At 33.7% G+C, this 13,051-nt stretch overlaps 1 protein-coding gene across 12 annotated transcripts in view; it reads right to left on the reverse strand.

Moving 5' to 3' along the window:
- Nucleotides 1-13,051, reverse strand: part of MEF2A (myocyte enhancer factor 2A) — a 162,309-nt gene that overhangs the window by 67,980 nt on the left and 81,278 nt on the right. For all 12 annotated transcript variants that reach the window (XM_033188848.1, XM_033188847.1, XM_033188838.1 and 9 more), the window contains one exon: nt 9,836-10,039. In XM_033188848.1, coding sequence (XP_033044739.1) covers nt 9,836-10,039 — 204 coding nt within the window. The remainder of the gene's footprint in view (nt 1-9,835; nt 10,040-13,051) is intronic.

Below are 13,051 nucleotides of genomic sequence, written 5' to 3' on the forward strand. Positions count from 1 at the left end.
ACTGCTAATCTGCTGCCAGATTAATTTCTGTAACAATGATTTATCTGACTACTTAAAACTTTTAAACACCCCTCTAAAGGCTGCCCAATGCCCATAGGACAAATATTAAATACCACAGCTGGGTATTCAAGACCATCTATCAACTATATTCAATTTGTCTCCTCCTTACCTTTGATTACTCCCCTATGCAAAGCCTCTATTCCCTAAACATTTTGTATATGATGTAAGGTAAATACTGAGGCTTATTTATTTATTTTTTCCTATATGGATATCCAGGTTTTCCAGCACCATTTATTGAAAAGACTGTCCTTTTCTCATTGGTTTACCTTGGTTCTTTTGTCAAAAATTAATTAACCATGTATATGTGGGTACATTTCTGAGATCTCTATTCTGTTCTATTGAACTACATGCCTATCCCTATGTGAACACCACACTATCTGAATTACTTCAGTTTTGTAGTAAATTCCACGGGTGTAACATCTGGCTAGAATAAGCCAATCAGGACATTCTATCCTTTCTCTACCACTGTGTTTAGTGTTTTCAGAGTGGGAGATGGAGAGGCAAGTGATTTAAACAGTACAATTAGAATTAATTTTAGAACATCTGCTGCAGATTCTGGGACACAACTGATCTCTGATACTTTAGACTGATGCTCAAGAATATAGTAACCAATAGCCACATGTGGTTAAATTAAAATTTAAAAAGATTAAAAACTCAGGTTTTTCAGTTGCACTACACACTCAATAACCACACATAGTTAATGCCTACTATATTGGACAGCACAAATATGGAACATTTCCATCATCACGAATTCTATCATATAGTGCTGCTTTAGATGATGCTGTGTTCAGATATAAGGCCTAGAGCGGCCACTGCTATTTTATCAACATGAAAAAGCCAGTGTGAAGACAATGATGCATGGGCAAAGGCAGAGACCTGGAGCCCGCTTGAACACAACCTAACCTCTACCATGCTGCTGGAATTTTTGTTACATGACATAACCAATACCCTTATTTTTATTTATTTATTTATTTATTTATTTGACGGAGTCTCACTCTGTCGCCCAATACCCCTATTTTTAAGACCAATTTCAGTGAGGTCTTCTGTTACCTGCATCTGGAAGCAACCTAACTACTATGGTACAGTTTTCAAAATGCTTTCACATATATTATTTTAACTGATTACCAAAACTCAGTAAGATTTAAAAATTTAACGCTGTTCTCTCTGCCCTATTAAACACTGAGCTTAGTAACCCAGCACACTAATCATTCAACAAACAAATAATAGAGCAAATATATGATAGTTAGAATACTAAATACAGATAGTTACTTTACTAATAAGTGACATATTAAGTAGGATCTGAGAGTCTAATATCAAATAACTTTCACAAAGTATCTAAATGTTATTTTTTACTGTCCTACAGAACATAACTGATAGGTTTTTAATAGACCAAAGTAACAAGCCATTTTTAAAAACTTTATAAATGTGGAAAACTACAATAAAAATATTTTAACTATATAATAGTATGGGATAATCCTATATGAACATGGTTGGCAGAAAAAAAGCAAGCTAATGTCTTTAATTCCTCTACAAATACTAGTTGCTATTTCTACGTTCTTTTTTCAGAGCATAAACATTTTTAAGGTTTTCGAGGTAGATTCTGGAAATAACACTTAATCCCAGAAATTACCACAAAATAAACCACTTATTTGAAAAGAAAATTTATATAAAAACAAAGCATGATAGAAAAATATTCCCCACTGAATCACAGGAGATAAATTCCAACATGCATAATAAAGTTTTGGTTTATTGAAGGCTTAAGCATGTAGTGCCTATTTACCAAGTTTTAAAAATCACTGACATTTTAAAATCAATATGGAAGGTTTATCTTCTCATGTTTTACTGCTAATGAATTAAAATGAGAACTACAAGAAACATTATTTGAGGAAAAAACCATAATCCCATATAAATTACCTAAACATACAATGATATTCTTTATAAAAATATCCTTAGCGTACACAATCAGTGAAACACGTTAGAAATTTGAAAATCAACCAACTAAACAAAAACCTAGAAAATTATAAGGTATGTCTCATTTTCTAAAATACAGTTCCTACTATCATTTGGATTTTTTTTTTTTTACCAGTACAGCACTGATGGCATAATTGTAAATTTAAAAGTTGAGTTATGACTAATCTATGCAAGAAGATATCTTTCTGTAGAATCTAGAGCCCTACTCTCTCTCTGAGAAGAGCCACAAAAATAACTTCAAAATAAATATGAAAACTATACAGCTGTCTCTTTAATTTTAAATTACGTGTTTGAAGTGCCAAGTTTCACAAAACTGTATGTCTGCATTAGCCACCTATATACAAGAGAACTGAAAGATCATTTAGACTATATACATCTTCCTTTACAGACTGACACAGAACATTGAGAAACACGGGAAGCACCTAGTATCTTCTGCCCTAAATGAGCTTCTGGCTCAAATAGCAGTATAATATCTTATCTTATAATATTTATATACTTAATGATTAATATTTGACGAGAAACATAAAAATCTTGGCATTCTAAGGGTCTTAAATTGATATTGAAGTGTATCTAACAAAAGGACTTCTGCCATAAGATAATAAAATAGCCAGCGTATCATCTTATTAGGAAAAAGGCAGCAATAGGGCCAGTTACCACTATATTCCCAGTGTTTAGCAAAATGCCTGGTACATAGTATGATAAACATCACTACAATAAATTTAAAATGTAGAACTATTACATTCAATATTTTTACCTCTTTTCTCTTCCTTTTTCTTCAACTCCCTTCAAAAAATTACCATACAGTTCCAACACAACTTACTGCTTGGGAAATGCAAGGAGAACCCTAAGCAGCTATTTTATTCAGCTCTTTCAGTGGCTATTCAAACCTGCAGGATAAAGTGAAGGGCCTTATATAGTTCATGAGGACCTGGTTTACTTCTCAGGTCTTAGTTATTCCACTCTTCACACTATACTCCAGTGACATTTGGCTGATTTCAACTTCATACACTAACTGCTATGTCTCATTTCCTAATTTCCACATAAGCTGCCCCTCTGACTTACAGCATCTTTGTTTTCCATTTAGCATATCCTTTAAAGCAAGAGTCCCTAACCCCCGGGGCCACAGACCCTGTTAGCAACCAGGCTGCACAACAGGAAGTAAGTGGTGGGCGAGTAAACATTACTGCCTGAGCTCTGCCTCCTATCACATCAGCAGTAGCATTAGATTCTCATAAGAGCATGAAACCTATTGTGAACTGTGGGAGCAAGGGATCTAGGTTGTGCATTCCTTATGAGAATCAAATGCCTGATGATTTGAGGTAGAACAGTTTCATTTTAAAACCATCTCCCTGTCCACATTCCTGCCACCCCCAACCCCCATCCCTGGTGCCAACAAGGTTGGGGACTGCTGCTTTAAAGAACTCTGGTGATAGGATCACCTCTAGAGCAACTTTTCTCTGACCACTCTCTCGATCCTCTTTATCTCCTCTTCTCATTGGTCAAAAATATCTTCTGGAGAAAAAGGAACACTTTAACTGATAGTAAGTACTATTAATAAAATATTCAATCCCTGACACATATGACATAAAAAGAACATATAGATAGGTATTGATCAAGAATCACAAGAAATGTATTACAGAAAGGTGAGTTATATATACAGGTGATATCTATCATCTTTCCCCCCCCAACATGAACTTTCATTTGTTTATCAATGATATCAACCTCTAATGGAGAAAAATATGAACCTCAAGAAAAATCACACTTAAGAGACACGCAGTCCCTTATAAAAAGCACATAAACAGAAACCAATAATTGTAAGATAATATTCAAATACATAGCAAAATAAAAGTAGTAAAATTGAAATTACAAGAGCTATGGCAACTGCTGTGTGAGGTGATGGTGCAGTGACATGTGGGAAGCGGAGGAGAGCCATGAGGATTGTGTGCCTCACCCTGTGAATCATCATCCTGCTGCTTCAGGCTCTGTTAGGAAGAAAAGAGCAGAGCAAGGGACTGGGGGTGGAGGAAAGCTTTGTCTTGTCTTCAGATGTCTCACTATTTTTTCCCTTTCCCTGATGCTCCACTGCAGCCCTGTAAAACATTAGGCAAGCCTCTTAAATACTCCCTGTCTGTTCCATTCCTCATCTGTAACACGGGGAGAAAAGACGACTGGCTCACAAAGCCTCTTTGAGAATATCATGATACCGTCAGAAAATCCAAGCATAATCATGTTTCTACTTTTGTACAGTCAGCACTAGATGATCTTAGCAGATAAGTCATTTAACTTTCTTTTCTGTTCATCTGAGGAGCCAGATTCCACCTCTGACTCATCCCCACCACACGTCTCAAAGAAGCACCCCTCAAAGAAACTACACTCACACAAGCTCTTATAACCATGTAGAACTGAACTGAAATGTAACCCATTAGAAATGTATTCCTTAGGTGCAAGGCACACCAATACTGCATAATAGTTTGAATTACTTTTTAAAGGGTTTTAAAAATTACAGTTTGTGCTTGCTCACTGTTTGAAATTATTTCAGGGGATATTCTTGAGGATAAAAATGTTTAAAAAGCTGGATAGCCACTCCCAAGAAACTGTTAACCTGAAACTTTTAGTCTATAACTGCACTTTAAGGCAAGTTAATTCAAACTAATTCATGACTGCTTAGGCTTCATCTCAAAAGCTGCAGATTCAGTAGGTCTAAGGTGGGACCAAGAACTTGCAATCCTAGAAAGTCTCTGGGGATGCTGATGCTGCTGGTCAGGGTACTACACATTTTGAGGACCAGTGATTTTAAATAACGTACTCTCAAGTATGATCACTTTCACTACCATCTGCTTTTACTTTCTAATTGATAGATGGATCTTATACTGATTCCCTATCTTCCTTTCTTTTAGATGTTACTTCCAAATTCTTTTGTAACTTGAAAATAGGCAGGGATTTTTAAGACTCAAATAAACAGATTTTCTCTTTCTTCAGAATACAAATTATCAACATCTGACTTAATTTATCAATGCCTCCATTGCCTCAACGTGAAATAAGGGCAACAATAAGGATTCAATAAGATAATTCAAAGAAAGTCTTTACTAGACCATGTTAAGTGCTTAATAATATCTATTATTCTTACTGCTATTATCTTCACTAATTTTCTGTTCATTAGTGAAAAAAACTTATTCATGATTGCTATGTATTATACATTATTGGTATATGTATAAAATCTTATCTATTTATGGTAAAACGTTCCAGAGCTCCACTGGGTGCAGTAAACTAGGGAGCAAGGGGGAAAGGTTAATGTCACAGACCTGGGTTCTCATCCTGGTTCTGCCACTAAATTGCTACATGACTCTAGGCAACTCATTTTAATGTGCATCCCAATTTTCGCTTCTGAAAAAGCTTACCTTGGGTATGAAGATTAAATGAGATCATGTGAGAAGAATTTTTTTTTAAGTACTGTAGTATTCCTGTGATGAAAAACTCCTCCCTTTGGGAATAGTACACGATATTAACAAGAGAGATAAATGGCCATGACCCTTTTATTTACATCCTTAAATGACAGCACAATAATCTGAATTGTCACACAAATGATTTCAGAATGTTGCCCAGTCATGGCTATTTTTAAAAAATTATAAGCAGAAATATTTAGTATTTTCAATATTTCTGCCAAATGACAGGAAAAAACATGGATACAAAAGTAATCTCAAGTGTTTTTTAGGTAGCATCTGCTAAAATCCTCATTTGTTGCCTTTTAGTATAATTGTTCTTTTGATGCAGAATCCCAAAGCCTCTATTGGCTCTAGGCTTTTATTTAGTATAAATTCTAATTACACACATACACATGTGTATGAACAACGGCAACTGCTTGTGTTGGTAATTTCCATCTGTAGTTTCCTATACTCTAGGACATATCTAATATTCCTGTAAAATTATATAATACAGTTTATAATTTTTAATCTTAATTTTACTGAAAAGAAAACTGAGGCGTTTTAACATTTTCTTCATACATTTAAGTTAAATTACTACATTTTATAGGACCAAACAAAAGTCTGTCACCTATTTTTGTATCAATGCTTAATAACTTGAAAAGATAAAATGTATGTCTTTGACAACATTCTTTGTGGAATGTCACCTAATGAAATATGGGAAATAAAGTTATAAAACTCATGTTTTGTAAGAAATATACTACTGAAAAGCAGGGTAGAAACATTTTAAAGTCAGATGTATTTTAAACATAGCAATATTCCTCATTTCAAAGAAATTGAGTTATGAAGTCTCTTATGAATCTCACCCTAATGGCAATCTCTTAATTTACTAATGTATAAGTTTGCTTTTTCACATATTCAGCTTTCTTAATGTAGGAGATATATACATCCTCAAGACACTGCAAACCTTAATTTAAAATACCTAAATGCAATTTAAAATACGTAAGTACAAATTAAAAAAATAAAGCTGCATAGAAATAATTTTTAAAATTTTATCAACTCTAACCAAAGTTTTAAAAATTGATTAAAATTTTAAATTTAAGAACTAGTTTAAAAGCATAATTAATATAAAATGAGACAGAACAAAGATAGATGGATTTAAGTTTACAAATAAAACTGAAACAGAAAAATAAGAGCACCATGTCTACCTGTTTATAATCAACAATATTCAAATACCAACTACGTTTAATACATTATATTAATTTTATAGTACTGCCACAAAACACACTATATTTAACTCTCCAGACCTAATACATGTGCATCCTTGTACTACAGACTACACAGGTGTGGTTAACAGCATATCTTCACAGTACATCCTCAAAGGGCTTGTATACTGGATACAATAGAAAAGGAATATATCCAATGAAGACGCCACGTTAATCTACTCAAGACTTTGTCAAAGCATATTTCAGTAATATAGGGAAAGTAAAATCCTGCTGATTTTCAAGACTAACAATATGCAAATGGAAATATGTGGAGTCAGGTTATAGGCCTTACGAAAGCTGTTGTTTTCAGAGTTTGTGTCATCGGTCATATAATGACACAAACTCTTAAGTATATTGGTCATATACTTTAGAAAACACTCTAAAGTAGATCACTTATAACTGTTTATGCCTCTATTTTCTCCTGAGGTTTTCAACCACATGAGATGGTTAAGGAGTCCAGAACCTTATCACCAACTTGTTCAAAGTTTTTATAAATATACATAAAATCTTCTGTTGGTAAAAGTATATCTCAATGGTTTATAAAAATATGGGTAGGAAGAATAATCTTCAGGCTTGAATTAGGAATCCCTAAATAAGATCAACTTGCAAAGCACATAGAAGCCCCTCAAATATTTGTCAAATGAGTAAATGGGCATCAAAAAGCCTGCTTCCCATTAATACAACTGCCTGAAAGGAAACTGTGAAAAAGGAAAAACTGGTATTCCAAAAATATCCTTAAACGAGATACTTGTAAAGCGCTTTGTAAAAACTAGGGCCCATAGGGAGCTCTATGTAAGTAACTTCATTACTGTTATCCCGTAAACTTAATTTGGACCACAGCAAACTGTACAGATGCATCGGCCTAAGCCATTACACCACTGGCAAAAAGAACTCATATGTGAATTGCACTACTAGTGAGGACGTAGGTTGCATCTTCTTTATATGTGAAAAAAGGCCTATCTTACAAGTTTACCAACCACTCTCATAAAAGTTGACTCAGTAAGACATTAATAAGAAGTGCGAATTAAGCCTTGTAATTTATCCTACCACAATAAATTAATCCCTAATAATCTGTCTTCTATCTACTATATTTATATAATTTAGAACTTCACAAGGAACTATTAACACAATTCATTTTAATTTATTTTGAGGAAATGCAAATAAAAAGAAAACATCAAAATCCCAATTGACAATTGAGCTGCAAAAGTTTTCCTTCATATTGAAAGAGACTGTAATATAGGAGACTGCTTAAAAAAATGTTTGGAATCTGCTCTCTTACACTTTGCTGACCACAACAGAGATGAAGATTGAGGTAGTTTGAAAATTCTATGAGGATTAAATCGGACTGCATTCTCCGTATTCTCTAGGGAAGTAAGCTTTAGGCATTGTGAAGTACCCTCAACTTCCAGGGACCAAGAATAACAACTACTGCAATGAAAGAGCAGAGTAGTTAGGGTTAAGGAGGTGGTTGCCTCTATAATGAAATTAGCTAGAATATTTATTTGCTGACATTATCAAAGTCAGTTCCATTGGTTTGAGTTGAGGCAGTGTAACTTTTGATGAGACATTTAGATTTATAACATAAGAAGCTATTTTAAACACAACAGGCTTACTCTCCATTTCAAGGAAATCCAGTTATGAAGTCTCTTAACAAAGCTTACCTGAATGATCCCCTAATTTACAAAATCACAATACAAAATGTATTCATGACATATAACAGGGGAAAGGTCTACTATACAGTGTTATAAATAAATGATAACATATAACATAAATGCTAAATAATATAATTTATAAATGACGTAAATATAACTGCATTAAGGGGTTTAGCTAAAGATATAACCATTTAGTTTAATCAAAGTTATCAACAAAAGCAAAATAAAAAATTTCATATACAATTCGGGGAGGTAAACAGCAGTAAGCCCCGTAAATAAAACTGTGGATAAGTGAAGCAATAGAGATGAGTCCCAGCTGTAATTATGCTATACTTTTACTTCTCATTTGAAAAAATGGCTAAAAAGTAACAAAAGTTGTTTTTAAAATGTAAGTAATAGTTTTTATGTGTGTAGTAATGGTATCAATCACTGCCCAAAGAGGGACAGTTAAGGCAAAGAAGTATAGAGGAAATTTAAAATGCATTTTTGGAACAATAATAACTTGTGGAGGCAAATAAATTAGATTCCTATACAACAAAAAAAGCTAAATTATCTTTAATTTCAAATATCAGAAATACAATCTAGATTAGGACTCCATTTGTTCTTTTTCAGTTGTTCCACAAAATCCTCACATGGTTAAATGCCTAACTTAATACTTTTCTATTACAAACTAAGCCAAAACATGCATCTTTCAAGTAATAAAAAACTCCTCCACTGAATAAATATAAAATAAAACCTCCAAATATAAACAAAAGAGACAAAAGTAACTATGAAGCTAATTTAAAATGTGATTAGAAATACACATGGAAAAGTTATCTCACGGAAGATCTTGAAACACAGAAGATATAAAGGGGGAAGTATATTGGTTTCCATTTTGAAGGTTTTATTGTAAAACACTATTTCTGAGAAGATCATTCTAATAATAAATCCTTTTCTTTTTCACTTAATTAGGTTGGTAGAACTATGAGAGCTATCAAATAGGCAGCAGATAAAGAAAATGAGGACTTTCTCCTCTTCCCCAACTGAAGCACTATTAACAAAGCAAATATTATTTACACAATTGTTGTTTTCTTAAGTGTTTGAAGTCGTGAGTTGTCAATGACATAATGAAATGATTAAGATAAATCAAAACTGTAACTTCAAAAGATGTTCAAAAATGATGTCTCTTACAATATTAATTTTAAAACTCATACAAAATAACTAATCATAGATGAAATGCTAGATTATGCTGGTATACATGGTAAAACAATAGTTTACTTTGTCTGAATGAATAGGATATGTTTAAAACACAAGTGAGTCGCCATACAGCAATCACTCTTCTAAGAAATGATTCAGAGAAAAGACACGTATATACCTAATTTATGCTTTAGATGTAAAAGTCATTCTGACAGTTAATGCTATTAAAATATTTCAGTATTACTTGCAATTCACGCATTACTAGCAATTCACGCATTACTAAATATGTTACCTCAACAATATCCGAGTTGGTTCTGCTTTCATGAGGTTCATTATATTCTGTATACTTGAGAAGAACTTTGTCCATATCAGTGCTAGCATATTGAAACAGTTTGTTAGAGCTGTTGAAAATGATGAGTGCTATTTCACAGTCACAGAGCACACTAAGTTCATAGGCTTTCTTCATTAATCCAAACTTTCTCTTTGTAAAAGTGACCTAAACAATAAAAAAGGTATATTTTTATTAAAAGCATTAGTAGTACTTGAATATGGGCTATCTAAAGATGAATCTTCTTCTTAATACTGAGCCAGATTTCAAAGATGGAAAAGGTTCCTAGCTTCATGCTCCATATGAGCCTTCCCTCTCCCATTGTGCTACAGTCCTACATTTGTTTTGTACATGCAAACTCTCTGACAGAGCTGTCTCCTGGGGAAGTATTTCCTTATCCTTGGCTGCCACTCCACTACAGAAGGGAAGAACTGCAGAAGGAAACAGTTGATCCGTGTTCCCTTATCATTCAGTTAAAATTGTTACCATCAGAAACCCCAAATCCCAGCCAGGTAATGTAGCATCAGCCAGACTTTAATCCCTAAACAACTAAATACATCCACTAATCTAACATATTTCTCCTCCCTCCCAAGCCCTTCTCTACTGTATCCACTGAAATTCAGAGTCTGGGATCAGCAAATTCCCCAGAGTCCTCAAATTCTTCTTTAACTGTTTCTTTCTTTAACTGAAACCGGTTACCTGAAATCCTCTCTAACAGAGACCCCTTCCCCACCCCGCCAAATTTTATTTACATCCCTTATACTGACTGAAAGCCCTAGAAGAGATGTCTTTTTATGCTCTGTAATCTCTCTTCGACACTGCTTTTCTTTCCCTTCCCTTCAAAAACTTCAAATATTTTGAAGCTCATGCCATATAAAAATTATGCCACCCAACAACCCTCCTTGGGGTGAGCAAGAGTTACCCTTGATCCCTCTTCTTCTAATAAGGGATGGGAAAGGAGTGCGAGGGAACTCTCTGCACTTTCTGCTCAATGCTGTTGTGAACCTAAAACTTCTCTAAAACATAAAGTCTATTTAAAAAACAGTTTTTGAAAGGTCAGTAAGAATGTACTTTTAAATAATCTTTGGAATTGTGAAATAACATAAAGTTCAGCAATTTTCCCCATGGATATCTATCATATGATTTTCTTCCTATAACTTTAACTATTAGGCTAGACTTAAAATCAGTTATTGCAGTAGCTATTAAAGAAGCAGAGGATCTTCAGTATCATGAAAAGCGATTACAGCCACTAGAAATTTTTTTCACAGGCATAACTTTAATATCCTCTTTCATTACAGGTATAATACGTACATGTAAAAGCAAAACAACAACAAAATTCACTTCACATGTACAATTCAAAGACATTTCTGTATTTTTTCAGTCTGTTTTATTTCCTATGTAGCATGATAAAATTAAACAGTAGTACAGTAGTTCAACGGTTTTCACTAAATTTAAGCAGAGTATCTGTTCCCTATAGTAACACCAAATTCATTTAACATCTACACATCTTAGCATTTAATCACTTTAATCACTCTTAATTTTATGTAGATCTAACCTCATTAATAGTCTCAAAACCTTATGTTTCCTCTGTATTTCTCAAGTGCACAAAGCACAATACTCCAGGTATTATACGACTGCTCATATATTCTGTTAGCTAGTAAATCGAATGAAAATAGAGTTGAGAACGTTCTTTAAATTTTCATTTAACAAGAAAATTTAACTAGCCAATACAATCTAGTCTGTTCAAGATACATATTTACGTGTAAATTGTGTCATATATCCAAATCACCTTTTACGAATTATCTTTGAATACTGGTCTATATTTGATACTTTAAAATTCTCGGCAGGGTGCGGTGGCTCACGCCTGTAATCCCAGCACTTTGGGAGGCTGAGGCAGGCGAATCACGAGGTCAGGAGATCGAGACCACTCTGGCTAACAATGCGAAACCTCGTCTCTACTGAAAATACAAAAAATCAGCTGGGCGTGGTGGCAGGCGCCTGTAGTCCCAGCTATTCGGGAGGCTGAGGCAGGAAAATGGCGTGAACCCAGGAGGCGGAGCTTGCAGTGAGCCGAGATTGTACCACTGTACTCCAGCCTGGGGGACAGAGCAAGACTCCGTCTCAAAAAAAAAAAAAAAAAAAAAAAAAAAAAAAAAAAAAAATTTCTCAATATAAAACAGATACAAGTAAAAAAAACCTCAACATCTGTTGATGTACTTGTTTTTACAAACAGATTTGGGAACAAACAAAAACAAAATAGAATACAATGGAGGAAAGCAATAAGGAAAGGAATGAAAAAATACTATCACTTATGACAAGAGTATTATGCCTAGAAGATTAGATTATAACAAAATATAACAAGTCACAAAGCAAGAAAACAAGCTGCTAAGAGTCTACATTTTGCCTCAATTTTAGTGTTTTCAGTTCAAAAGAAGTTTTTGGTTGTCATACAGAGATTTTCCTTCTACATATAGCTAAGACATCTAAAAGTGAAAAATCAGTAAAAGCCAACTAATTAATTAGTACCGTGTTAATTACTAATTTTACAATATAGCCACGTTTTAGTTCATAAATTTCACATGAAAGAGGTAACGTAATCTAAAATTAGGCTACAGAATACTAACTACATAATTAAAACTCAAGATTGAACTTTATCATTCTAAGACAATATTTTTAAACTGATGATTTTAATTACACTAAAATGATGTAAATTCTTTATATAAAGAAATCACAAAATTTAGTTTTAAATTCAAAATGGAATAAAGTCGTGTTTACTCCTCTCTACTCCTCTAAAAACATGCATACGTACACATACATACATACATAATAAAAAAGAGACTGGGCTTTCTTCAAGGAAAGTAAGAATCCCAAACTACAAATTTTCATCTGCCAGATTTGATGAAACTTAGATGAAAATGAAAGTGGATTCAGAGAATTCACACTGAGTTCTTCACAAAAGTGGCAATGTCCTCTGAGAGGATCCTCTGATTAGTGCTAGAAGATTCACAAGTGTGAGAAGTCCATGAAATAAGAATCTTGTTCTAAATGTAGAACGCCAGGTAAGGTGAAAACAAAGCAAATAAAGCAAATAATTTTATAGGAAAGCTATTTCTGTTAACTCATACCTAATTGCCAAAACTGTCAGAGATCACAGATCTAAAACGTGAGCTGGTATGGCTC

Source organism: Trachypithecus francoisi, unplaced genomic scaffold (assembly GCF_009764315.1).
Source record: "Trachypithecus francoisi isolate TF-2019V2 unplaced genomic scaffold, Tfra_2.0 Lachesis_group3, whole genome shotgun sequence".
In the NCBI taxonomy this organism is placed as follows: domain Eukaryota; kingdom Metazoa; phylum Chordata; class Mammalia; order Primates; family Cercopithecidae; genus Trachypithecus; species Trachypithecus francoisi.